Raw genomic sequence first — 27,404 nt, 5'->3', positions numbered from 1 at the left:
AACTGTGCAACCCTGAAATTCAAATGACTACCAAGCTGAAATGCTATGTGTCCTTGCTGTCTGGAAACTACAGGTTTGTGCTTGCAGGAGCATCTGCTTTTGTTTATTCAGGTAACAAGCAATGCTAATAGCTGAAATGTTGTTTGCTGATGCCTGTTACACTTTCTTGTTGTTTATACCCATGCAGTGCGGGTAGCAGAAAGCTACCTGACCAACACATAAGAATTTTATACCCATTCAATAAACTTGTAAATAGTGGGGAAAAAAAAGTGTTAGGTAACAGAGAATCAACTTCTGCCTATGCTGAAAAGACCAATCCCTCTCCTGCCATGCTGAACTTCCAGGGAGCTTTGGGTTATACTGGAGGCGGGGGAGTGTCTGCCTTCTCTCCGTTTGCATCGCTGGGACAGATCTGAAAATAGCTTCACACATTTATGTGGAGTTGCATTTTTGCACAAACGTGTGAAAGAAACACCCCTTGGGCACTGTCAGGGGATGATCAGATGACTCAAGGGCTAAATGTTCTCACAGCTTTTCCCTTTCAAGGACAATCTGTTGCACAGTCTCTGTTCCCACTGCGAGGAGTGCCAGAACTGGTGGCTCTCATTAATTTGGCTAGCAAGAGATTTATCATGGGCAGAGAGCTTTCATGTCTGGTCCAACCACCTGGTGTTACCTAGATAATGCCCTGGCCATGCAGCACAAGAGGGGCTGTGCCACTGATGGGTTGGCTAACCAGAGCTCTATTTCCAGCACCTCCTGTGCTACCATCTGTGATGATGGCTATAACGGTCCCCGCAGGATAGGGTCTGGGGAGCAGAAGTTACTACTGCACAAGAGCAGATGACGTACAAAGCCATACGGGCACACGAGGCTGCCGAGGTCTCGCAGGTTGGAGCAGCATTACCTTTGTGCTAGCAGGGGGAGAGCAGAGAGTTTGATATAAAACCTCCCCTGAACCACGCTGGCATTTCTGCTCTCACACTGATCCGGCATGACATCAACCATCTCTGTAAGGTGGCCCCCAGCACGGCCATTCCTCCCCCAAGTCCCAGCATCCTCTCAGATCTCAACCCAACGCACTCTCACAGTAAGCGACAGGCTTTTCCCTTTTCAACCCCAGATAAAACACACTTAAGAGTGAAATGTACACCACATAAAGATGCTGTAGAAGGATAAACAGACAAGATGACAGAGGACTGGGTGATTGAAGGGTGAAATGACTGAATACCTGGCATAATCTCCACAGCAAAACTGGGCAAGAGATCAGCAAGCAGCCCTGTCCTGCCTAGAAAAGACAGAAGGAGGAGAACAAGGAGAGAGGTTACTGCAAGAAAAACACACTCCCCAGCCCCTGCCTTAGCCTCCAGTCCCCTTCCTCATCAGCCCACTCGCACTCTGTTAAGTGAATTCCTATCAACCATAGATGTCATCCTGCTCGATGCCTGGTGTCTGCCTCTGCACTTCTGCCATTTCTGTGTCCTTGCATTTTATCTTTATCAGCAGAGCTGCGGGGAAAGAATCTGGTACAGAGCTTCTCCGATCTAGGCACAAAATGACAAGAAGAGGGAGGGCCCCTTAGCGTGGTTACACAGTAACAGCTTTCGGGAGTTATGCTCTAGGCATGCAAAAAGCCCCTGGAAATGCACGACAGCCCCCAAACAGTAGGATTTGGTTTACTTTAAAAATGTACTGATGTAGTTTGGAGGGATGTGAAAAATCTTTAACCCAAGGCCCTTGACAAGTCAGCCACATGCATCCAACACCCGTGGGTGGTGCTCTCCATGTGGGGCTCTGCAACCGCAGAGGCAGCTCCAGGAAAGGAGTCTTGAAGCATGACTCTGAGTATGTGCTACTTATTTCAAGATGCACGAGCAACTTGTTGAGATTGTGTGATATAAGGCCAACTCTCAAGCGAAGCAAACCAACCAGGGAAGGACTGGCGTAGAAATCTGCAGAATCGCTTTGCAAAAGGAAAAGAAAAAAAAAAAAGAAAAGGCAAATCAAATTCTAATTTATAACTGAACACAAACAAAATCCAAGCCCAAAGGCAGCTTGGTGCCTATTTGTTTTGGCACTGAATGTCTGGGATGTTTCTAATACACAGCAAACATGCTGCACAGTGTTCAGCTGTAATTTACACACACCTGTGCATCAGCAGACAGCCCTATGTGCAGCTGTGCTGCATACTCTCCTGTATAGCACCAGAATCATGCCAGGTTTTTTAACGACATGCATAAGGTAGGAGAGCTGCACTCCGAAGAGAGATATACATTGTGGATATAACACAACAGAAGCAGCTAAGGGTAAGCCAGTGTAAAAGTGGTACAAAGCCACCTTTAACCTCCCCACATGCTCTTCAGGTCCTGCACTAAGGAGCACTCAAGACACAATGATGAAATGGATCCCAAGTTCCTTGGCCTCTAGTCTGTCCTTGAAGTGTGTTATAATCAAATTCTCACTGTCCATTTTTCTCAGTGCTTCAGCAGAGGTTCTGTAGAGACCAAAAATCACAAGGATGCCTGCTGGAGGCATAACAAACACACTCTGAATGCAGGCGGTGCCTTGCAACCAGTTGCAACTCATCAAAGCTGCCTAGTACTCACAGGAACGCCATCATGACCAGGTGCTCCTAAAGCCTTAGCAAAAGATACAATGGTGATCCTTCAGATAACTAACTGTTCCTCATTTACTACTTTGAAGGAGGACTCTTGCCATCAGTCTACTGCAACACTTTCATCTACATATACAAAGAGTTCCATGACCTTCTTTGTAGTCCATTTTCTGGAAGGATCAAGTGTCTAAACTACTCACAACTAGCTTGTTATGAGAAAGTGCTTGTGTATGCTTTCTGCTCACAAGATATAGGCACATATACAACATTATGTGTGGCTTAAGTGTTGGATGCCACAAGTGGGCTCCAAACACACACCACAAATGTATGTCTTGTGTCACAGTATGCTAGATTTACATTATGTTCCATGAGCATATTAAATATACTCCTTATTTTCCAAGCATGCACAAAAAATACGCAATTCTTGCATAGGCCTCTGTGTGTGCGTATGTGAACAATGTAAATGCAAACCACATGCATGCAGAACATATGGGCAGACACGAGCACGCAGCTTGCCTCCCATGTGTTATTTCCACACAAGCTCACATGCAGCCCTAGTCTAAGAGCAGACGCCAATGGACAAATAGCTGGAGGTATACAGCTAACTTAGGGCTGGGATATGTGGTACCAGAGGTAATGGAGTGATACCTATAAAGAGCAGAAGCTCCATCTCACGAGTCCAAATAGGTGCCTGTTTTATTTTGAACATACTCGAAGAGCCTCGATCCCTGCTGGTGCCAGGTCTTATGGTCCCAGGAGGGACCACGTCTTCAAGAGAGAAGAGGCGTCCCCCAGAAATAACAGTGCTTGAGAGCTCAGTAACTCGTTACAAAGACAACCAAAGCAGTTTCTCTGTGCTACCTACAAGCAGTCGAGTATTTCCCTGTTTGTGCAGCCTCACTTAGCTCTGCTGAGTGTGTGCTTGGGGAATTTGCTCCCCCTGCCCCACCAGCAGGGCTTGCACAGCCCTGGGGACCCCAGAGCCAGCGGTGGGGGATGCACAAAGCCCAGGAGGGGGCCCAAGGCAGCAGCGAATCCCACCACAGCTCAGCCCGAACTCTGCCGCCTTGACTCGCCCAGCTACAGCCAGCAAGCACAAAGCCCGCCTCTGGACTGCCGTGCCCCCAGCAGCTTTACACGCATCCCAGCTCTCCCTCCTCCCCATCCTGGGATGAATTAATTCCCTGATAATTTCCTCACACCCTGTGATTCCCCCTTGGCGGGTGAAGCCAAGCTGCCATGGCTGCCCTGCAGTTGCCATGGCAACGGGAGGCTCCCCGCCACTGACCCTCATTGAAGGCGACTTTCCTGCCGCCGCCGCCGCCGCCAGCAACAAGTGGAGGAAAAAAACAGCAACAAGTGGAGCAAATTCACCCAGCCCGCCCGGCTGCCAGCAAGCACAGGGACAGGGTGGCTCTGGGGGTGGGTCAAGGCCCACCCTGTGCAAGCCTGGCCCGCTTGGGCACGCTCCAAAGTCAAGGCGGTAGCCGGCAGAGGGGAGCCCAGGCCTGCACCATGGTGGGTCCTGCGGTGCCGAAAGCCACGGCAGAGAGGGCAGGGCTTCAGTGAGCAAGGCCTCCCTCTGGACCCACGGCTGAAACATCAACCAGGAGGCAGCCATGGCAATCATGGCCGGCAACCTCCTGGCTCTCTGTGCTCCTTCTGTGGGCGTTAAGCTCACCTCACTTCTCTTGGTTTTTTTTAAAAGGTAACTTTAAGGGGGAGGGCTGGGGCTACAAATCAATTGTTGAGGAGAAAGCAATTTAGTAAAACATCCCCCTACGAGACCGCTTGGCCATACCACCTCTGCATGGCACCTCTGCCCGCCTGAGAAAGAGGACTGTGGGCACTCTGAGACATGGCCAGGTATGGCTGCCAAGTCGCAGCTCCGCACCCCTGCAAGGGCTACGTGTCCTCTGTGCGAGCTCTCACCACCGCACCCCAGGAGAAACCCCCGGGGGAAAGACAGAATAGAGGATGCCCCCGTTTACCAGGGCTGTCCCGGGTGGCTCTGCTGGAGCTAGGAGCTCGTCCTCATTCCAGCACGGATCTGGGACGTGCTCCTGTCTCTATTCCCACCGCACTGCTGGTGGGCTTTACGCGCCCACAGCAGCCTCTCGCCAAGTACCCACGCCGCATACACTGGGCCCTGGCCAGCCCCAACATGCGAGGGAGTCCCTGAGCCCCCAGTCTGCACAGCAGGAGAGGGCAGGAGGAGGAATGGGACAGGAAAAGCTGAGGGGGTGCAGAGCAGCTCTGGAAGGTGCAGAGATACAGAAGAGGCAAGTGAGGACACGAGTTAAAACACAGGAGGCGGGTGGGTGACAGTGAGAGAGCAAATATCAGGAGATTGGGGAGAATGTGGAGTCAAGCAGACAATTAGCAGAGAGTCTGCGGAGAAGAGACACAAAATTGATTAGGGTAAGTGGTGCAGCTGAAAAGAAATGATGACATGAATAAAGTAGGCGCAGGTGCAGTCAGGAACATAGCAATTGCGGAAATACTGGCAATTGCACAAGTATGATAAATATTGGGTAAATATGGGAATAACTGTTGAATTCGTTTCCCTGTTGAGGGCTGCATCCACAGCCCTACCTGCAGCAGTGGGACCATGGGAGGCAGTGGGAACTCTTTCTTCCCCCACGGGAAGAGGGAACTCTTTCCTCCTCAGTGGCAGAAAAATTTGCCAAGCAATGCCATGGCAAGAGGCCCCTGGCAGGGGACACTGCCCTGAGGGGAGGCTGGAAAGGACAGGAGAGGAAGTGTGGCCCTTGTAAATCAGATACTTTTCCAAGGAAGCTGCTGTGAGATTTATTGAGAGAGCATGGCTCTGCAATGAGTTTCTCCATGCTCCCTGTGCTCGGAGTAAACTTTATCCTTTCTTCCCATCCTGCTCTTCAACTGGAGGGAGAAACAGCAGCAGCCCTTCTTGGAGATCAAAGTTTTAGCAGGCAACAAAGACCTCCAAGGAGGCTGTTGCCATGGCTACCTTAGTAACGGAGGTCTTTTAATCACGCCAGTCTCCTTTGTGAGCAGCGTGTGGCTGTCGCTGGCAAATAAGGAGGAAAAGAGGGGTAAAAAACCTTGGCAACAAGTAGCACTTCTAAGTGGTGTGAAATAAATAATTAGGAGTAGCCTGGGCAAGGACGAAGGGGGATTGGACCCAGATTACAAAGGGGACAGTGCAGTGGTCTGGGGCAGGGCAGAAGCACCTAGCGAGGACAGGACGACCACTTTGGGGGTGGGAGGACACCAGTGGCCTTCCTGGCATAAACGTCTTTCCTGGATTTTTAAGTGGAGGCCTCCCGTGCTGATCACTTCCTTAACCTGCTGGCATGACCCGCCTTCAGTCACCAAGGCGCAGCTCAAGGTCGGAGAGCCCTCGCCGTGAAGTTGCTCACAGACACCTCCCCGGCTGAGACCTGGCCCTCTCATCCCCAACACATGGCCAACAGCACTGACGTCTCTGCCAACTGCTGTGACCAAGTGCTGGCTTGGATGTTACTGGCAGCTTTTCAGCAAAACAGACCGAAGTCCTGAAACCATCGTCTTGTAAGGGAAAATTTTGCCAAGAACTTTTCCATCTCCGAAACCACATCAACTTTTATAATACAGTCTCTCCTGGCACACAAGAGACTCCAAACCTGGCTATATTTATATCAGCTATTGAGTCACTTTGCTGAGTAAGAACTGTCTTATTAGCATTACACGCCATACACACACGTCCCAGTAGAGATTTATCCTCTCTGAAAGCCAACGCATGTCTCTATTAGTACATTAATTACTGTGCAACATGCTCTGTGTATACGTATCTACATTCTTTCCGACCTATGGGTGTTAGACTTGATAAATTTTGGGTGTAGCCTGTATCAATACTGGCTGGTAATACAAACTACCAAAGACGTCAGCTTACCTATGTTAAATGCTAGCTGACTTTGGAAATTAACAAAAACCTAATTAACAAAAACAAGTACTAACTGTTGTTATTTAAAGCATAACAATGGTAGAAGCTGAAGCTTCTAAAACATTAATTATAAAATAATATTTCACTAATATATGATTTATGTAGTATTAGCTGCCAAATTGGATCGGGAAAAAAAAGCAGGCAATAGCTGGCTAGCAAAGCACATGGATCACTAACGAAAGTATCAAAACAAAAACTGGGATTAGTGAATCACTTTCCTGCCTCTTCCAGGAGGAGCTTGACACGTCCTTGGGAATGAAGCCACTATTTCCTGAAGCATGTCTAAGCTATGTAAAGTCTCGTAATGCAAACACTGCCAAGCTTGCACAGACCTATGCATTTCAGGGTAGCCAGCTGTGCGCCTAGCTATACCTACAGCTATTGCCGTTGCTCTACAGCTTGGGAAGGGCAGCAGTACAGCCGCTCTCAGAGGACCCCATGCCTTATTAGTAAATTTTGGCTCTCAGAAAGGCTTACTGGGTTATATGCAATCCCAGGCAATTAAGGTAGACTGCTTCCTGATGTGAGCTGGGCCACGTGAAGCTAGGATGGGGCATCCACTGACACTGCTCTGTACTTCTGATTCGAAGGTTACTCCAGGCACCCTGCATCCACTGTACTGGTACGCTTGCAGTTCCCTTCAACAAAGGCTGCAATGAATGACTTTACCGAAGCCCACTGACATTCCCACATAAAAAGCAGTGCACAGGGGCCATGAATAACAATTTGACTAATAGGACTGTCTGTGTTTCAAGAAGCAGGACAGTCAGCTGCTAGCTACTAAGATAGAAATGTAGACTTTCTTAAATTTAGGATGCAGCCTTTTTGATTCCATCACAGTAGTTCTAAAAAAAAAAATTGTATAAAGTTGCAAATGGATTCACTAGCCCAGCTGTAACATCAGCAAAGGGTTCTACATTTCTATTAAAACACGAGTGCAGAGAGCATCACTTGACTCCTTGTTGTGGAATTGATAAACTCTGTACTAGTCTAGTTCTGCCACAGGAGAAGCAGAGTTCATACAGTTGCCAACATGCTAGTTTCCCTTTGGAGATTCCAAAAGCCATCAAAATACAAATATCTAATAAAAGTGTAATAGTACCTCTTAATTTAAATTCTTTCCTTACGCTACAGGAGGTTCACTACCAGCCAATCTCCCTCTGTTTCTGAGGCGTTATCGCCCTTCCCTTGCCTACACTGATTCCGTTAGAGAAGGTTAAAATCCCTGACTAAGCAAAACCTACTGAATGGCCTTTTCAGCAAAGCACATAAGCACATGCTTAACATCAGGTATGCTTTATAAATCCTATCAGCTTTCCTGAGCACAAATGGATATAAATAAACGCTTATATGCTTTTCTGAAATAGGCCTGAAATGAAGACAGCACGTGGGATTCTCTGATGCTACCTAGAGTTGTCCAGCCACTTTGTGTGTCAACACGACACATCCAGGAGACAAAACTCGACATGCAATCCCATCATGACGCAGGCTGACTGGCTACTTGGCCTTCACTGGAAGTCTCTGTGATTGCTTCCCTAAGAAAAAAGGATTACTGTAATTTGCTCAGGTTTTGGATTTTGCTCCAAATTGTGATAAAGCAGCTTTTGACCAATTTTTAATGGTGCAATTCAATGTATAAAAAGCAGAATCCTCCACTTGTAGCTAAGCAAATTTCCATTAATTTATTGATACTATTAGGTATCTACATTTTTGCCTCTCAGACTTTTTAAGGTTTCTACATTATATTAAACTGCTCTGTCCAGCAGTAGCTTTCTCTAACCTAAACACACGTTTCATCTTGGCATTAAAACGAAACCACTAGAAGGGATAATTTCCTATTTCCTTTTCCGTTCTGATTTTTGTCTTCTCCCACTGATAACATCAGTGGGTAGAACCTCTGCTCTATTCAAAATTCTAATCTATGCTTAAATCATGAAGCAGCCCCAAAATAAGCAATGTAAATTACATTTAAAGGACCGCTGTCAGCAGGGAGCAAACAGCAATGTGCTGTGGGAATTGTAGTGTTGCTCGCAGACACTATCCCTCCACTGCTCCAACCGCTCTAACAGGGAATCTGAGTTCCACCCAAAGAGCAGCAAACAGCAAACAAAACCCTTTTACTGTGTGTCCCTTAGGACTGTGGAATGACTCTGGTCTACATATGTATTCACTGTCTCCCTCAAAGCAGTGGGATGGGAAAAAAAATGTCCCAGAAGATGCCAGAATATTAAGAAATGGCATTTTCACCACTGGCTGCTTCCTCCTTTAGCCATCAATGGGGAGAGGAAAAGGAAGCAAAAATACCAGCAAAGGCAGAAGGAAAAGAATAAGGTGGTAAGGAAGGAAAGAAGGAAGGAAAATGGGTAGGTAACCTGGAGTCACTCCAAAAGCTGGAATGTTGCCTCCATACACACTACCCAGGAAAAGAAATACACATAAGCTGCGCCAAACAGCATGAGGCAGAACAAAGTATGCCCACGACAAGTATGCTTTCATGCTGCTGCCAAACTTCGCAGAGTGCTGCACAAAGTGCAAGGTCAGACCCACAGGCTGCAGGGAACAGAAAAGCAGATGCAGTCAAAGTAACACAGCCTAAGCTTCATGTCTCCTCCCAACATAACCAAAACGAATTGGGGCCAGGGACCCCATCAGGCCAGCTTCAGAGGAAGGGATTTCTTTGTTTTACCCCCACATAGTCTTCTGTACACACTGAAAAACAGATTCTTCCTGTTACCATGGCACTGTTTCATCACTGCTGTCTGAGCACAGTTGTAGACACACATAAGAGGAAGACACCAAATCCTGGATAGCAAGGTAAAGAAGGGACAAAATTCAGTAGCACATCACCATGCAGCCACAGACAGCTCCTCTGGAGAGGCTATCTAACAGCTACAGATGCCACCTGGCAGAGAGAACTTCACCTGAACTAACACAGGTCAGTCTTCGGCCTGTTATTAACTAGCATACGATACACGGTCACACTGTGGATTTAGACAGGGGTATGACACTGTTTTCTGGAGGGACCCATTCTCCAATTGTCCATTGCTTGACTGATATCTGAAGGAGTGAGGGAAAGTGATGGCACTGTTACAGTCGCTCACCCGTTCAACCTGTTTTACTTTGTGATGACAACTACAGCTCCAAATATAAATGCCAATTAAACTCTGACCTTAGCCATGAGAGCAAGGGCACTTGACAGACATGTTCTATCATATGCCTCTACGTATCATCTACACACTATAGACCCAAGCTTTTTCACATTTCCATCAGAATCTATACACCCAAGGATGTACAGAATCTATACACCCAAGAACCAAGCAAGCATGCTGACCAGACAAACACTGGTGTCAGCAGGTCTTAAGCTAAGTTGGGAAAAACTCATCTTACTCTCCTGGGGCAGTCTAGGGTTGAAGTACTACAGCTGGCTCAAGGCAGTGCCAACAAACGCCCCTGAAAGGCTCATTCCATTCTGCTTTTCTCTGCTAGCTGGGATGGGTGCTTTTTTGACCTTTACAGTGAGCTGGATTGTGGAAGCCATCACTGAAAGCTAACCCTCCAAATAGGAAAGAAACTGATCCTGCTCACCACGCTGCTCAAGGGAGCTTAACAGAAACAGAGCCAAGCACGCACACTGCAGAGAGGACAGGTCCTTTAAGTGGCAGCACCAGCTTAGACGTGATTAGGGTGACTGTGAAACCGCACCTCTAACTGGACAAGTATAATTAGGCAGACAGAAAAATCTCCCAAACTGACACACTCAGGCAGATAAACACGTTGCTTCTTGACATCCTCACAGGTCAGAAGCGTGGGATGAAGGGAATGTTAAAAGACTGCAAAAAGTATGGTGTCTATTTTTAAAAGAATCTCTCAAGTGTTCACTTTGCTGCAAGTTTATTGTTTTATGCCTTAAAAACAAAAGTTATGACTTTCCACAGCCCTGCACTTTCTGTAGTCATTTACGCCTGTGTAACGTGTGAGCAGTGTGGGTGTAAACATTACTATTCTGGTTTGGTAGCGTTTGCCACCCACTTTGCTTAGGTGTGAATGACTGCACAAGGTGCAAGGCAATGGTGAAGGTACTGCGGGGACTGTTTTACATAGATCTTACACCCATAGTAATATGGTGCACAGATACGTGGAGAGAGCGAGAGAGAGCAGAAGGAAAGATACATCAGCTATCTGCTGAAAAAGCAATCTGGCAAGAGGGCTTACCGAGCACAAGCAGCTCCACCGATTCTTCATTCTTCCCCTCCACATCATCCGGTGTGATAATAAGGCAGTAATAGAGACCACTGTCTCCCCACATCAACTTCCCAATCTGAAGGTCTGCATCTGAAAGGCAAAAAAAAAAAGTCAGGCTTTCCCTCCAAGACCTATAGGAAGAGTGAAGTGTTGAAAGCACTGGGTCCATCTCTGTGTCCCAAATCCACTTCATTTCCTTACTAAGAAGAGGGGTTAACCTTATCCAGAATATCACAGTATTCAGGAAAAAACCAAAAGGATCAGGACTCTGTGGCTCTAAGTGGGAATCACAGAATCATAGAAGACATGTAATGCCACAGAGGCAGCTCACTGCAAGTGCCGAGAGCAGAAGGGGTAACTAATGTCTCTCTGTTGGGGTCCCAACAGTTGGGACCCCTACTGTTGGGGTCCCAACAGTATTTGTGCCACGCATGAAGGGCTTAGAGAGTGTCTCCTCTACAGCACTTCAGTCATTTGCCAAAGAGATTACACAGAGCCGAAGGAAAACAATCCCCCTTGCTGAGGCTCATTACATGCTCTCCACACCAAGGAGCCTCCACCTCTGGCTAGGTGGTTTCCCAAGTCAAGAAGCCTTCTACTTTTAAGGGACAAGGCTTCTCACACAGCTTTCCAGACCAAAAGTTTAAGGACCCTGCCACCCCCTATCTCCACCCAACTTGACTTTACCCCATGGAAATCTCTTCTTTTCACACTGCCCAAGGCTGTAAAAACCTTCCACTTCATCAAAGGGAAAAGAATACTGTATCAGGGTTGGAGACCTACATAGAGTCGGATGAAGGGAATTGCCAAAGGAAAAGACCTTTGGTTCTAGGGTTGGTTGGTTGAATCCTAAAAGTCTGACATACAACAGCTCCTTCCCAGCAGCCTTTTCTAAGGAAGTTAACTGAACAATTACTGCCAGCCTCCGGTATCCCAAATTGCTACGCCTATTCCAACTGCTATCCCATTCCAACCCCCAACAAGCATCACTGGGGTAGGAGAGTTACCGTGGACAATGCTGACATCTCTTTCCTTATAGAAGTCCCCTATAGTAACAGCAGATCCTTGTTTGGAGGCCACGACACGGACTGTCCTCCTGCTGTCCACACAGTCCAGGTAGGGATCCCAGTCCAGGTTCCTCTTGCTCATCGTTTGTAAACCAGAAGTCGCCATACCCAAAGCTTCTCCCATCCGGTCCTGGCAGTAAGATTTAAACCTCCACTGTACCACAGCTGGTTGGGTGGAAGAAGTAGAGAAATGGCAGCGAAGCAGAGCAGGCTGAAACAACATGGCCACCTTCTTCTTCTCAGGCACGGTGACCTGCAGCCCTTCCACTTCAGCTGAAAGACAAAAACATGAGTGTCATGCGCCTTGACACTGCTTGCAGAGGGAACTACTGCATTTCATCATAGCATCATTCTCCCCACATGCATAAAATTAAAATGTCCATCTCTTTCAGGTGCTAGGGTGCAATACTCCTCAATGTATTTAAGCACAGATGTTGGCAGCAGAAGTAAGTTTGCTTTTTTCATAGTCCACAGCCACAAAGAAAAACACAGCACGATGGGGCTGAAGGCTCAAATGTAATATCCTTAGAGACCCTACACAGCGGCATGATGATTCACAGCTTCTGTGGCAGGTTCATAGATAAGGAAAAGATATCTTAGGGATGGCCATACTCCACTTCCACAGCAGGTCAGCCAAGGGGCCAGATTCTGAGTTCACAACAACCGCAATGCAGAATACGTCACGCCCCCTCCCAATTTCGGTGGCATCACACCTCCTCTTTCAAAGTCAGGCAGCACACAGTGCCTGGCCCAGCCCATTGAGCACTGGTGCCCAGTTAGTGCTGCTCACTCTGCCAAACTCTAGAGATGCAGGAAGAAGTGGTTCCAAATCGCACAGCTCCTGCCAGGGCTGGCATGTAGCGCTGAGAGAAATTGCTCCATGTGGGAGGTGCAGAGAAAAATGGCCCAAACACTCAAGTTTTTCACATTCCCAGGGAGGAGACAGATCTCAACATGTAATGTTTATCTACCAGCTGACAGGAGAGCTGAACCCTGGAGCTGATGTATTAAGGCCTCAGAGAAGACACACAGGACTGCTGCCACATCCTTTTGTAGCTCAGGGAGAAGCTGAGAGTCAGTGAGCAAAGCCAGCAGAGAGCCCTTGGGAGAGTGAGGTACTCCATCTCCACACAGGGGAATGGCCGAAACCTCCCACACATGCCCTTCATTGCTTCCCTCCTTCTTGCACTGCAGGCAGCAATGACTGAGTGCACTTACACAACACTGGAAACACACGTTGACACCTTCCCAAGCAGGGATGTGCCAGCCTGTGGAGGCACAGAAACAACCCAGGAGCCAGGGGAGGTGGGGGGGAACCATGTAAGAAAGAGGACCTTTGCAACCAGGGACACTCTCTCTGCAGCTGAGGGGCAGCAGGGCCTGACGGTGGAAGTTTGTATGAGAAAAGGGAACCAGTTTCTGTACGGGAAATGTTGATGACGGCAGCCCCCTACACCCAGCTACCATACACCCCAAAGCCCAGAGCATTGCACAGTGAAAAAAAGAACAAGACATAAGGAAATATTCAAGAGAATAAAGGAGAAGAGGATGTCTACACAACATCAGGAGGGACTGATGGACTTAGAGTAAGCTTAAGGAGGAATGAAAGACTGAGGACAAAGAAGGGCTTCCTGATTTTGGGAAGCAGTAGAAGAGAAGGGCAAATGCCAAGAAAGAAACAGACTAAGGATAAAGTATCAGGGTAAGCATAGGAAGCAGAAGGACAGGCAGGACGACAATCACGGATGCAGGAAGCTGAAGTTCAGCTGAAGAAGCTGAAGGAGGTGTCTCAGCCTAGGTCAAAATAATTTCAAAGGGCTGAAGCCAGGTTGCAGGAGATTAAGAAATTATGTAAAGATGAGAGGAAATGGAGTCAGCAAAAATAAACCACCCACTCCAGAAACTAGAGATGAAAAGGAGATGGAAGCTGGCAAAAGAAAGTGAAATGACAGAAGATATCTTTAGGATGGGGAAAAAAAGGCATAGACTAAAGCACTGGATCTTAAGGCAGACAGAGAGCAATAAATGTATCAACAGCATGACAACAGCAGGCATAAAGGGACATGGTCAAGTTGGAGACAGCTGCAGACCTGAAAAGCAAAAGCAAGCAAAGATCTCATGGTCAGGAGCCAGAACCAAAACAAAGTGGAGAGGTTGGACCAACGCTGAATATCCATTTCAACAAGTTATCAATGTTCAAACTATAAATCACAAAGTCTATAAACACTTCTCGGGATAAAAACCAGTATGGACAGAACCTAGGGGAAAGCATACTTCAGAGAGGCAAGATAGTCACTGATACTAACCAAGAGTTACTGATCTAGGTAGGATTTAACCCTGGGGAATACTATGTGAAGGCTTGCAGCGCACAAGGGTGCTATGGCATTTGCACAGGAATGCTATATTATGCATATAATGAACACATGACATTATGCATATCGTACTTCTGCCATGTGGAAGCTGCACAGGAGATGTCATTAGTTTTGCCAGAAGTGCCTGGACCCAAATCCAAACACAGAAGTGTGGGTGTTCTCCAGAGTACCATGAAACACAGCTGAGGTCCTAACAAGATGCTCCCACAGGAGCGGCAGGGGCATGAGGCAGCTCCTTCACTTTCCTGAGGTGTAGGCAGAGAGGTAATCCAAGAAGTGGCAGGTGGGACATTTCTGCCAGGCCTCCTTTTCCCAGGGACTAGAGGGGCAGAAATATGGGGGCCATACGGCACTAAGAGAATGTCACCACTTGTTTCTCAAGGTGAACCAAGTGGTGACGTCATCTTATTCTCTCATCTCTAGAGACTCACGCTTCCTGGGTTGCATCTGAATGCCAGAGACGTGACGAACACCTTCAAAAACTAATGGGTTCAGGTCAGACCTGTATCTGGCAACTCTGTGCCTGACCCCATGCAGTCTGTGGCCAATACCAGCATGTGACACAGGCTGGTCAAGTGACTCACCACGTTACTTCAGCTTCAGGGATAAAACAGTGACACAGTGAATATTTAAATCTTTCCCTTGTGAACGAAGTACACTGCTTAGTAAACACAGTGCTTTCAGCTAACCATGCACCATAGCCCTCCTTCCCTGTTAATGAGATTAATGAGTTTGGCAAGCCAGGGACTGCTTTAATAAATGATTAGATGAGCTTTAGCAAATTCTCATCTGACTAACTTTCCCTACCCCACCCCCATGTGAATGTCTATATCAAGAAAAGAAAAGGAGCTTTTGGGAAAACACAGGAATTCTTTTTCTACCCAAAAGCATTTGGGAGATGTGCAATAAATTATCTGGCACCTCCTATATCCTATCCCAAGCCCTTTATTAACTTTTAAAGTATTCTTTTCGGATCCTTTCCAGAAATAGCATTTAAGAGCAACACAGTGCTTCAGGTTGAGAGACTGGAGCAGTGAAAACTCTAGGTCTATTTAAGTCAAATTATATATAATTATATATGTCAGAACCGGGAAATTATACACCTGTTATTTCCTCTGCCCAAAAAAAATGATTGGAATCTATTCATGTAATACGTCACTGCTGTAACAGCGTCCATCTAAAAGGCCAACAGGATGTTCGACTGCCTGAAGACAAGATGGTGGCTTTAGACCTAGAAGTTATGTCCATGGACGTGAATTACAGAGGTCTGCTTAGCACATCCTCAACTTCAAGAAGAAACTGCTGACCTCAAAAATCTTCAAGAGACGAGGCAAGATAAGAAAAGCCTTAGATGTATCACAGGACAAAACTCTGGGCTGTTTATACAGCAGAGCAAAAAAGAGTGAAAGATGTGAAAAAGGATGACAAGCTTAGTGACAGCACCGTGGTAGCTCTTTGTCTAGTTTAATACAAGCAGGACTAAAAAGAAACTGAATTGTGCTCTGTTATGTTTTGACTAACGCAGACAGAGTAAGATTAGCCCTTATTTCAAAACCATCATGAAAATGTAATTCCTGCACTCCAGAGAAGCAACCTGTTCATTGTGAATTTCACAATGTTTGAACTTTCACAAGAAAAATCTAGCTCATGGGAGTCTCATGACTACGTGACAATTTTGCTTTCCTTCTGTCTTGTTCTCCTAAATCCCCAGAAAAAGGTCTGCAAATATTAATCAAGTGCATCTTAAAAATACAGTTATACTTACTCTCAAAAATAAAAAGAATCCAGGGTTTTGTGTGTCTGTGCATGTGTATATATACATACTCCCACAGAAAGAGCTTAAAAATAATCATACTTCAGAAATACAATTGTATGGGTTTTGTCTGTTTCTCATTGGCAATGTGTATTTGTCTCCTTTCTCTGATTCTTTTCCTGAACTATCCTCAGATTATGCATTCAACTATATAATCGACATTACACACAAGCTATCACTAATACATTTTAGTGGTGATTAAAGAAAATTCCAGGAAGTGATTACAGAGGGGGATATTTGTAAGGGCGCATTTGAGCCTTGGGAGCCTGATCTTCGTAAGCGCCTTCCATGCGTAAGGGAGAAGGTAATTGAGAGGTGATAACTTAGATTCTTGCTTTTCAGTTGCCCTCTGGAGAAGCCTATGCTCCCCTGAAGCTAGATGAATCCCAGCAAGATTAGCTTCACTACACAGCCTTAAGTTAGCCTTTATGAATAGAATCACAGAATGATTTGGGTTGGAAGGGACCTTAAAGACCATCTAATTAGAATAAAGTTGATCTGAAGCACGAATCCCTGTAAGTAATGGCAAAGCCAAATACTGTAGTTCAGTGTAATAGGTCTCAAACTGCATCCTTCTGACACATCAGATAAGAGCTGAGTCCAAGAGAAGGCAGCTCACATTATTCTTCAGGTCAGCGTGGGTCTCCCTATCTGTGCATGCATCACATCTCTTTCTTTGCAATTATTTGGCTCACACTACCACTTGCCTCAGGCAGTACAGCTGATGATATGAAACTACAAAAATTACATCCCCCAATTTTATGCACCGCTATTGATAGGAGTGGCAGTTGTGTACACAGAACAGAAGTCCTTGGGTCCTGAACCAGGCACGTCAGGAAAACTACTCCTAGACTATACCCAAGGGCGTTGGCAGAAAAGCATACATTTATTGGTAAGAGACAGTGCTGCTAGGGTACCTTATATCACTTCCCCAAACAAAATAAACTGCTGGGCAAAAGGATGCTGTATCTTTCTTTTTTGTGCCTTGGCTACTGTGCATCAATTAAAAGTGTTCTTTCCCACAATGATGAATACAGGCACACCATCCACACTTTCAAATGTGGATCGAGCCTGAATCGGGAAGTACAAGAACTGGGCTTTGAGACTGAAAAGTCAGAGATGATAAACAGATGTATAAACAGGTGAATGGAGAGCCAGTGGGATCACCGAGATTGTGTTGTGCAAATTCTTGCCTACTCATGCTGGACTAAATCCAATCCATGCAATTAATCAGCAAAAGCCACCACCATCAGATTGTGTTGGGAAAGGAAATGGATGTCTTGGTCTGGTTCCTACCAGAGTTGTGTTGGTAGCTCCGTGGCCACCAATTGTCAACTTTTTCAGCCAACAAGAAACAAATGCCTAAACAGGTCAGCTGCAGCTGAGGTGAAAGCATGGTACCACTTTTTACAGCTCTGTAGCAAAACTGAGAATTTCAGCTCCCTAACTGCTTAATCTGGAACAGGGCAAAACCAGAGCAGTCAGAGAAAAGCATGGCTTTGCACACCCAGCACTCACAGCACAGAACCTCAGTACAAACACATTCCATGTAAGACACAGCACCCAGACTCTGCAAACTGGCTGCGGTAATCATTGGAACATTCCTTGCTCTTCCCCTTTCTCTGTGATGCTGTCCCCCAGGCGCCCCATGCTCCTGACTTCTCTAGGGAAGTACACAGCCCTGAAATGGCAAGGACCGTGTAAGGGCTTTCACAAGAGCTCAGGACATTTCATGGGCTTTTCTAGGTACCAGTCTCTCTTTAGCAGCTTCCCTGTGCTCATAACACTCTCTTACGACCTGCTCCTTTCACACATTCACAAAAGTCCTCCTCAGTGTTTTCAGGTGAATTATCTCAGCTTTGGCCACCAAATCCACCCTGCCTTATTACTGTCCGAAAGCTGTTACAATTGTCAAACGGCTCCTAGTTTACAGTCTTAGTTCAGCATCCCAGAAATAATTCCCAGAATTGTGAATTCAGCAATCAGTCACCACCAGAAGCCTGAGAACAAAGAAAAGGGAAGGGTCTCTCCAAGCCTTGTAACACTAAGCCGTAACACCTGTCCTTCGGATGGCATTGGAATTTCCACTGGTGACAGTCCCACTCAAGGTGATCTCACAGGAACAAGAAGTAAGAAAAATGTGAGATTTCTTCCCAGTTACGCTAGACTTATGCTATGTGCAGCCAGTCAAGGGAAGTCAGATGAATACTTTAAATCAAGGCAGATAAAACAGTCCATCCTTTTCCCTGCCTTCCCAAGAAGTGTGCTCAGTTGGCCAGGAAACAGCAAAGCACAACTGTGCTCCAGCATGCCCCCTCTGCCTCCTCTCCTGAACTGTGGCTGGGAAATCAGAGGTAGTAAATCTACCCACCTTTGTACTATACCATTGCATCGCAGTGGCTCTTCCGCATAGGGCAAGTAAACAGGTACTGAGTTCTAAATTATTTGTGAAAAAATACTTAACAGGGAAAGAAGATTACATTTTAACGTGGACAGTCTTCTAACTGTAACCTTTCCAAGCTCAGCCTCAGTCATGAGGCAGAAAAAAATTTGCTCTGCTTGTTCTGTAGGTGAAACTGGAGTTCAGTCGCCAGTGCAACACTTCTCTCTAGTTTTAAATGCATAGGAATTACAGCATTAATAAGAATAATGGTAAACATGAGGCAAGGATTCACTCCAGAATCAAGCTGTGCTTGGTAGTTTACAAGCACCAGCTTTACAGAAGGATACTTGACAAACTGTACTTTCTTTTTCTAGAATGAGAAGAACACAGTCCCACACACATCGTAACCCATGTCACTTCACAGGAAGGAATAAAGGATGACCTGCTCTTCATCCTTTTGCTGTTGTTATTAAAACACTAGCTTTAGGCACGTGGGAGAGCAGGGCAGGAGGAAGAGACGCCAAACCAAATCCACTGTACCTTACACAGGATTTTTTTGAAATTGCAGTAAGAAGTCACAATGCACAAAACCAAACAAAACATAAATGCAAGAGCCAAAAATGAAAGACAAACAAAGGACAGAGAAGAATTATTGCTGGGAGGAAAGGAACTGTGAGCGCTGATTAGAAATTTCTCAGCCCACCTCGAGGAGGGAGGAGGGGAGAGAAGGGGGTGAGAGCCTCTCTCTCTTTCTTGCTCCCTTTTGTCTCCCTGCTTCCTCCCCATCCTGCACTCTGTCTCTCACCCTGGCCCCTCCACCTCCCAACCCCCACCTCTCTTTCCCAGAGTGGAGTGTACCACTCTGGCTGGATCAGGGCTCCTTACCTTGATACAGACTTTTAATTCCTTTGCACAGCCACTGGGGAAAGGAAAATTTTGAATCCATGTTTGCTAGCCTCTCTCCCTTTTCTGTGCACACACATACACGCTTACACTCACACACACACACCTTTGCATTCTCTCAGGCATGAAAAAGGACAGCACCGCCTGCTCCATCGCTGTGAGGCTGGAGGGGAGCAAGCTGACACCGGCTGCCTCCATCTCTCAGCACACGGCTATGGATAACCTGTTGCCTGCCGGAAGCCTTTGCCTGCCGGCGGTCGACAGCACCAGTGGCAGGCAGTCCTGTCTCAAAAGCCCAGGACTAGAGGAGACTGGAAGGTCTTCCTACTGCAGTGGTATCTCTCTCTCTCTGCATAGACCTTGCATGCTCCAGACGGCAATCGCTGCCAATAATCATGAACTACGTTTAATGGAGGGAGAAAGGTGTCAACAGCCCAGCCTTTTAGCTTGATGGAAAAGTCCTGATCTAGCCAGACATGTCCAGATAAAGAAGCTCGTTAAAAAGAGGGAGGAATGTAATGTCATGTTTATCTACACCCTGTACTCCTTTACCAGTCCCTGGATGCTATTTATCAGCACACTACCATGGCTAGTAGGAAAGGAGCAGTAGTTGTGGATATGCTGGCACTCCAGACCAACGCAGTGAAGCGGGATATGTTCGGAAGCAGCCAAATGGCAGGGAGGGAGGCAGGGAGAGCAGCAAGGAAGGAGGATGAGCTTGAAGCTGCTGAAGCCCCAGATGAGGCCGTGAAACCCTGGAAGGGAGCAGTAGGCAGACACCGGTGTTGAAGATGACTCAGAGTGAAAAAGCAAGGAAAGGGGTGGGTGGGTGGTGGGAGAGAGGTGTTATGACTAAAAGCCGAATTTACTGCTTGTGAATCCTAAATCTGAATAGGAAGAGGGAAGAGCCTGAGGTCTTTTTTTGTGGGATACATTGGTGGTAGTGGGAAATACATGCCACTTAATCTAAGAGTGTCTATTTCTTCTTTCAGCCTAGAACCAGCCTGCCTGGCTAAGTCAGCCTGCTGCAGCTTCTCCTAAAGCCTCCTGCTCCTGCCTGTGCCTGGCTGCTGCACCGGCTCAGAGAGGAGGCAGATCCGGCCGCTGACCTGACAGGGCTCCCTCTTTCTCCCCGATTCCCGGCTGCCCTGCCGCTCTTATTTGGCTGTAATCCCTATCCTCTCCTCTTCCTCGCTGTCCGGCTCTCACACCCAGCCCCTTTTCAGCCAGTTCCCCCTGCGCTCTCCCCATGGCAGAGCCCTCTCTACTCTCCCCTCCGGCTCCCCTCCCCCTCGCTTTGGGAGGGCTTGCCCGACCTCTCTGGGAGCCGGCCGGGCTCCCGGGTGGTTGGCGAGCTGCGCTGGGGGAGGCAGTCCCGTCCTGCCCTCACAAAAGCCCGGGCACAGCAGCACCATCACCGGGAAGGCCAGATCCTGCCCCACTGAAAGCCGGGCAGAAGCAGGGCAGCCCCCTCCTCTTACATCTCCGTTAGACGGCGTATGCGGCCAGGACACCGGGAAAGGAGAAGTTCCTGCAATTGTTCCCAGCCCGGCGTGGGCGGGCGGGGGGAGCCGAGCACTGTCGCCATCCCCCCTGCATCGCGCCCAAGGACACGCCGCCCCCCGCCCCCCGCGCTCCTGCTGCCTCCCCGGGCTGGCTCCCACCTTCCCCGCGACAAGAGCGCTTCTCTCCCCTCCTCGGTCCGGGGGGGCTCAAGCGCACTCCGCGGACAGAAGGGCCGGGGGCCCCTCGGACATGTCCCCCCGGCCGGGGCCGGGCAGGCAGAAGGCGCCGGCTGCCTCACCCCATCCCCAGCGGGACCAAGCCCTCTCCACGAAGTCTCCGCAAACTGCACCGCGGGACGCCCCCGAAACCCCCCCCCCACCGCAGGCTGGCTCCCTCCGCAGCTGCCCTCCCGCAGCCTGTCGGGGCATTTCCCCAAACCCCCCGTTTTCGCCCTAAAGAAAGAGGTAAAGCCTGCCGGGCACGGCATGGCACAGGCACGTCGGGGACGCCGGGACGCCCGTGTATCCCCCCGTCCCCCCCCCCCCCCACCTCCCCCGGCAACCGGCGGCCCTACCTGCGAGCCACAGGAGGACGATCCAGCCCAGGACGTGCCCATCCATCTTCCCGCTGTCCCCGGCAGCGCTGGCGAGCGACCGGCAGGCGGGGGCGCGGCGGGGCGGGGGGCGCGACCATGCCGCGGGGCGGCGGGAGAGGCCCCGGGGGCGGCCCCGCCCGGCGCGCCCGCAGCCCCCTCCAGCAGCCGCCTCCCCGCGGAGCCGGCCGGGCTGGCGGCGAGGGGCCGTGCCGTGTGGCTCCGCTTCCCTCCGCTCCTCCCCCGCCACCGGCTGCCGGCTCCCGCGGCGGCCGGGGTGGGGGGGGAAGAAGCGCCTCGCAGGGCCGCCCCCGCGGCTGGTCCGGCCGCGGCGGCAGGCGGGGACAGCGCGGCGGCGGGGCTGGGGCCGGAGGGCGCCGAGCAGGGGTCGGCGCGGGGGGAGACGCGGCTTCCCGAAACTGTTCCCCCCCAGTTGCGGGCAGAGGCGCGTTTCGGTTGCCAGGTGCCACCGGGGGGTTGCCGGAGCTTTTCCCGGCCTGCGGCCACTCCGGCACGTTTCTCTGCGACTTCTTCAGCCGCCGAGGCCGGAGCGACGCGCAGCCCCCGGCTCCCCCCGCCGGGTGTGCGGCGGCCGCTGCGCTGGCCCCGTCCCGGCTTACAACTTCTCCAGTAAGCTCTTAAAAATGTCCACCCCGAGCACCTACCCTCCCCCAGTTAACCAGATGTATGCCTTGGGAAACGAAAGTAGACTGTTCCAATTCTGAATTTCCTTGGGGTTTCCACTTCCAGCATGGGCACTGTGACTAATTACTGTGATTTTAGATGAAGAGAGGATACAATTTTTGATGAGGAGGTGGTGTTCTGGCTGTTAACGGTGGACATCTGAGTTGTGGGGTGTTAAGTTTTCATGCCAACAAGATATTGGAAGGGGGCGTAAGTTTCTTCTGGGGAGAAGGGAGAGACAACTAGAAATACTGCTAAAAGAAGATGACTTTTAAAAAGATGGATGTTACTCTGAAATTAAGCGGTCCTGGGCAGAGGGGACCCACATGTATACGTACGTACTGTACTTAAAACTTCTGAACTTTCTGTGAGAGCGCAATAAATCAGCGGGATAATTCAGGGGCCTAGAGCTGGGCTAAATAGCGGCACACGTTCTTTGGTGGCTCAGCACCAGAGAGAAGCACCTTCCACGACAGCACTCACCATTTGCAGCACCCAGCAGAGCTTCCCTTTGTGTGTTGCTCATCTTCGGGCGTTTTCCTTTCAGGGGCTTGGCTGGTATTCGTAACCAAAGTTTAGATTCTGCAGATGTCGGTGATCCATGTGGGAGATGGGAGTAGTCTGCAGCTTCTCATCTGGAATCTGGCAAAGAACATAAAAATATTCTGATTTTCTAACACCAAGTTGGGGCCCAGAAGGGAGCAGGCTAGGTGTGTCCTGCTGCGGAAGGCAGGGTGAACAGGGATGCCTGCCATAAAGCTGGACAAACCATTTGCATTCTAGCGAGTGTTTTCCACTTGCTCGTAGATTCCTCATAATTTTGCCTTTCAGACTAAACTAAACTTCTATCCAGGCAAGATAAGCTTTTTTCAGAAGCGTGAATAAAAACAGATCAATAATTTCTGAGTGAAAAAGCAAAACAGCATGTTTGCTGTGATAAAAGATGTGTTGAAACATTTTGGTTGTTTTTGAACAGTTGTAGTCCCCTTTTAATATAGTTAAAGTGGAATTAAGCAAGGAGACAATCCCTAGGCAGCTAGTCTGTTTTTAAGTGTTTTATTCGGAGCTGTTCAATGTTATTTAAAAATACTTCTCACATAGAAGTTTATTTTTATTCAACATTGCTCATTAAAAAAAAAATACACACCCACCCCAATCAGTGTCCTGATGTTCCCCTCACCTGAGGCATCACGAATTTAACTGTTTCGCAGTACTAGCTAAAAGCCACTATTAAAAATTAAGACCCTGTTATGCTAAATAATGTACATACGCAGCAGCGCACAGTGCTGTTCTTCAGCACATGGTGATCTGACACCCCACTGCCTTTGTGCATACTTGCAGGTGGAAGGCAAAGTAGAAACTCTCGTTAAAATATAATATAGGATATAATCCATGAAGGTTTGTATGGGCTGAATTAAGGCTCCTAAAAGGTGAACATAAAGCTATTTTTTCTCTCCCCGCCTTAACCATTTTTTCCTGATAACCCTCAAAATTTCAAGTGAAATCCTGGTGCCTTGCCTTTCTATAACTTAATTGGCCAGGATTCTGATCCAGAGTTTCCTGCGACAATGTTGATATTATCTCATATGTTTAACATTGGGAGCAATAAAATCCCCTATGCGTCACTATTGTTAGCTGCTCCTAGTTTTTCCTTTTTTTTTTATCTACTCCAGCTTTTGCAAATAAATTTGGCATACGTCAGATTTGCTAAACTTTTGACTCACAACAAAGGAAGGAAAGATTTTCAATACGAGGAAGCACCATTGTTTTGCATGTAACGTTGGATTTATAGCTGCTTTGAAATTTTCATACACTCAAACTCACTGTACGGTTCTTTTTCACTTAATGTGAGCTGTCGTTTGTATATATGCACGTATGATGGATGCCCGAGCCCTGAATAGATGTTCCAGATCTCTGTAGACCTTTGATCTGAGTGTTGCAACATCTGAGCGGGCTTAATAGTTAATGTTGGGATGTTGTCTTTCCTTGTAGCCAGTACTTGGAGACAGTAAGTTGCATGACTCCAGTTAGCCGAGTTTCACCTTCAAACAGTGGGTAAATTCCTAGGCAATTAGCCAGATCGCTTCAAGCCACAGCCCAGCAGGGATTCTCTGTCCCCTGTAAAACGTCATACCAGTAGGCTTCAACTTTCATCTCCCTCAGTCACTCGACAACCTTGATACCAGATGACCAAATTCCCCATACCTGTCCTGAATAATTTACCCCCGGACTGAATCAGAAGAGTACGACACTGTTTGATATAAATGATTCCATGACTCTATCTGGAACTATTCTCCTCTAAACAATGGGATCATGAACAAATTCAGTTGAACAATAGGGAAGCAAACAAACTCACTTTTTACTCATGCCGTAGCAGCTGCTGGCTCTTCTCTTGACAACTACTTCATTCCCCTCTGCCTCCTTTCATCTCACAGTACCAGTCTTTTGTGGTCATTTCCTCTGTTGATAAGCGGAATCAGCTTTTTAAGTTACTGGCATCTGGAATGATTTATACCAGCACCTCACTCAGAATGACCTATCTCAGGAACATGCCTGAAAACCCACCATGCTGCATGAAAATACTTCTCTTCACGCCTACTTTTGCACATCCATTCAGCCCCTTGGATTTCCCTTGTAGAAATTTCCATAGAAACAGTGATTTCAACAGCTTTCTGGGATGTCATACTAGATTCAGCCATTCGACACTGCTCTCTTGATTTAGTACTGAGACCAGCACGTTACAGAAGCTATTTATTAGGTGACACATCATCGATTCATAGTGTTCAGTGAGTCTCTTCAGAATAGCTGCTAACTAAAACTTCTCATTGTTTGCTTTGTTACACTGGAATCTCTTATTAATCGTTGATAGCTTCACAGCAAGACATTGCTGAAATATATGCACTCTCTGTATACGTTGTTTTTTCTGAGCTGCCTGGCTACATTTGATAGTATAATAATACAGAATTTTTATGTCAGGAGTGGATGATACGGATATACAAACTGCTTTTGTTCTTAACCATGATGTTTGTACCAACAAATGTTTAGAATATTTAATGGAGAAATTTGACTTTCTTATTTCAATGAACCTTGAGTTCTGTATATAAATGGAGCATCAGAAAAAACCCAAGAGAACAGCGTCTTTCTACAGTATTCACTCCTCTGTATAAATTTCCCATGCTGCTCCCGATTCTTCTTTAGACACCAAAAATCATAGCGTATATTTGCTATGCTTTCAGAGGGAACCTGAAATTTTCATTTAAATAAAACACTAAGTGCATAGCAGTGATAATGTTTTGTGAAGTTATTATATAGATGCATGATCATAAGTGAATCATCCCAGCTCACAATCTTTTGTGTGTCACTATGTGCAAAAATACACAGAACAGGACTGAGACAAACTCTGCTTGCATATCTTACAGATAACCAAGAAGATAATGAGTTGTTAAACCCTCTACGGTTTTGGCTGAAGAGAAATTTTGGGCAGCATGAATACCTTCAGGGAGCTGGAGTTCACAAATTGGACTTCTGTGATTGTCTAATCCAGTTTTCTTAATAAAATAAGCCACATCACTTTGCCAACACTACACCCTGTTTGAACCACAGCGCATCTGTTAGAAAAAGAATCACAGAATACTTTGGGTTGGAAGGGTCCTCACCCTGCCCCTAATTTCATCTAACTCCAACTTCTAGTACTGCTAAGCTAGATGGGAGTGCCTTCTTAAGGCATTTCTGAACAGAGGTAATGACAGACTATGATCAAAGCACCCTTCTTTGGAAGTTCAACAGACTCTTATTTTGCTATATTCTTGAGCTAACATCAGATCTGGAGAGAGCATCCCAGGCACAGCTGCTAAAAGCATGAAAGCAGAAGTACTACAGCATCATCACTCCTGCTTAATATTTCTTTGTCTATCCTTCCTGTTGTTAGTCCTGGACTAACTAACAGATCATGCTGTTAGTCCTTTTGACATAGCATCACATGGGGAGCTCCTCTTTGGTGGATATCCCACTCTATCACCTACGTTATTAACTATGCCCTCAATCTTCGTATCAGTTGCAAGTATCTGTGATGACTGTGTTTCCTTCAAAGGTACCAACAAATACTTAGAAGTACGCAGCCAAGAAATGACATAGAGAAAGATCTTGCTGAAAATGTACAATTACAATTCTTCATTTAAAATTACATTTTGAGACATTCTAAGCTAGTGTTTTAACTGGGGACTGGATAGTCTCTGTATCATTGCGTTTCCTTGATTTAGTGTTGTGTGGTCAAGTCACATGCCTCACGTGTCTGAATCCATTACCTTTAGTAACCACACTTAATATCTTTTTGATGTAATTACAAACCAATGTGACAGAATCTATTTTCTGCAAACCCATGTTGATTGGCATTAATTACATTACTTTTCTTTAATTCATTATTGAAGCAACTCCTGTATCAGTGATTCTATTGTTTTGCCTGGGATCCCTGTCAGTCTGACAGGTCTATAATTACCCAGGTTATCCTACTCAGGGCCCGATCCAAAACAAGACTTCGGAAAATTTTTGGTACCTAACATTTAGAACTGCAATCTAAGAACCCCTCATTCAGCAGCAGCTTTAGACTGAAAGCACACATGTACTGTCAAAGTTGACTACACATTTACAATTTCCCTTCTCTGCGTGCACAGATAATCCTGAGCACATAGATGTCTAACGGGCACCCAAGCTAAGGCTTACATACATCTGGGTTGTTGCACCCTGTTGCTCTGTTTTCCACCTGAAAACCTAGTCTTATCAGATATTAAGGATTCCTGGTATTTGTCCAGGACACTAGAACAATGTGGTGGTTTCGCTGGAGCCATAGCGTTAAAGATATTTGAAATTTATGGCATTGTGGAGATGCAGCTGTACCACACATGGGCAGCTGGTTGCCACATACCTTATAACAGGTTTAGTGGTTCTGGGAGGTGCTGGTCATCAGGGTTACAGCACTCGCCCAGCAAGTCCCATGCATCCCACAATGCCATCACCTGCTGCACTGCAACTCCCAGCACAAACTCTAATATTTCTGAAGAGCAGACAGAAGCATATCAGCTCTCCCTTGAGTTCCCCCAGAAACCTGGAAGAAAAATGCTGATATCACCTGTGAGGTCTGATCCAGGACATTCAGAATATGTGTCACGCTCAGCAAAGCTCTGCAAAAGCAGGCAAGGGAACAAGGTGTGGGGGATATGGCTTACCTTTTGAAAAAAGGCCTCTAGACTCCTAGGTGTTCAAAGTTA

At 47.2% G+C, this 27,404-nt stretch overlaps 1 protein-coding gene across 4 annotated transcripts in view; it reads right to left on the bottom strand.

Annotated features, from left to right (window-relative positions):
* ILDR2 (immunoglobulin like domain containing receptor 2) overlaps window positions 1–21,983 on the bottom strand; it is a 40,366-nt gene extending 18,383 nt beyond the window's left edge. For 2 of the 4 annotated variants that reach the window (XM_074598323.1, XM_074598331.1), the window contains exons 1-3: window positions 21,439–21,620; window positions 11,828–12,160; window positions 10,791–10,910 (exon numbers count right to left, since the gene is read on the bottom strand). In XM_074598323.1, coding sequence (XP_074454424.1) covers window positions 10,791–10,910; window positions 11,828–12,160; window positions 21,439–21,484 — 499 coding nt within the window. In that variant the 5' untranslated portion in view covers window positions 21,485–21,620. Of the gene's footprint in view, window positions 1–1,231; window positions 1,289–10,790; window positions 10,911–11,827; window positions 12,161–21,438 lie in introns of all 4 variants that reach the window. The other 2 variants (XM_074598340.1, XM_074598315.1) reach the window with 2 other exon arrangements.
* Between the last annotated feature and the right edge of the window lie 5,421 nt (window positions 21,984–27,404).

The sequence above is a fragment of the Larus michahellis genome, chromosome 1 (assembly GCF_964199755.1).
Source record: "Larus michahellis chromosome 1, bLarMic1.1, whole genome shotgun sequence".
In the NCBI taxonomy this organism is placed as follows: domain Eukaryota; kingdom Metazoa; phylum Chordata; class Aves; order Charadriiformes; family Laridae; genus Larus; species Larus michahellis.
Note: the sequence above shows the minus strand (reverse complement) of the source record. Positions and strands in the feature narration are given on the sequence as shown.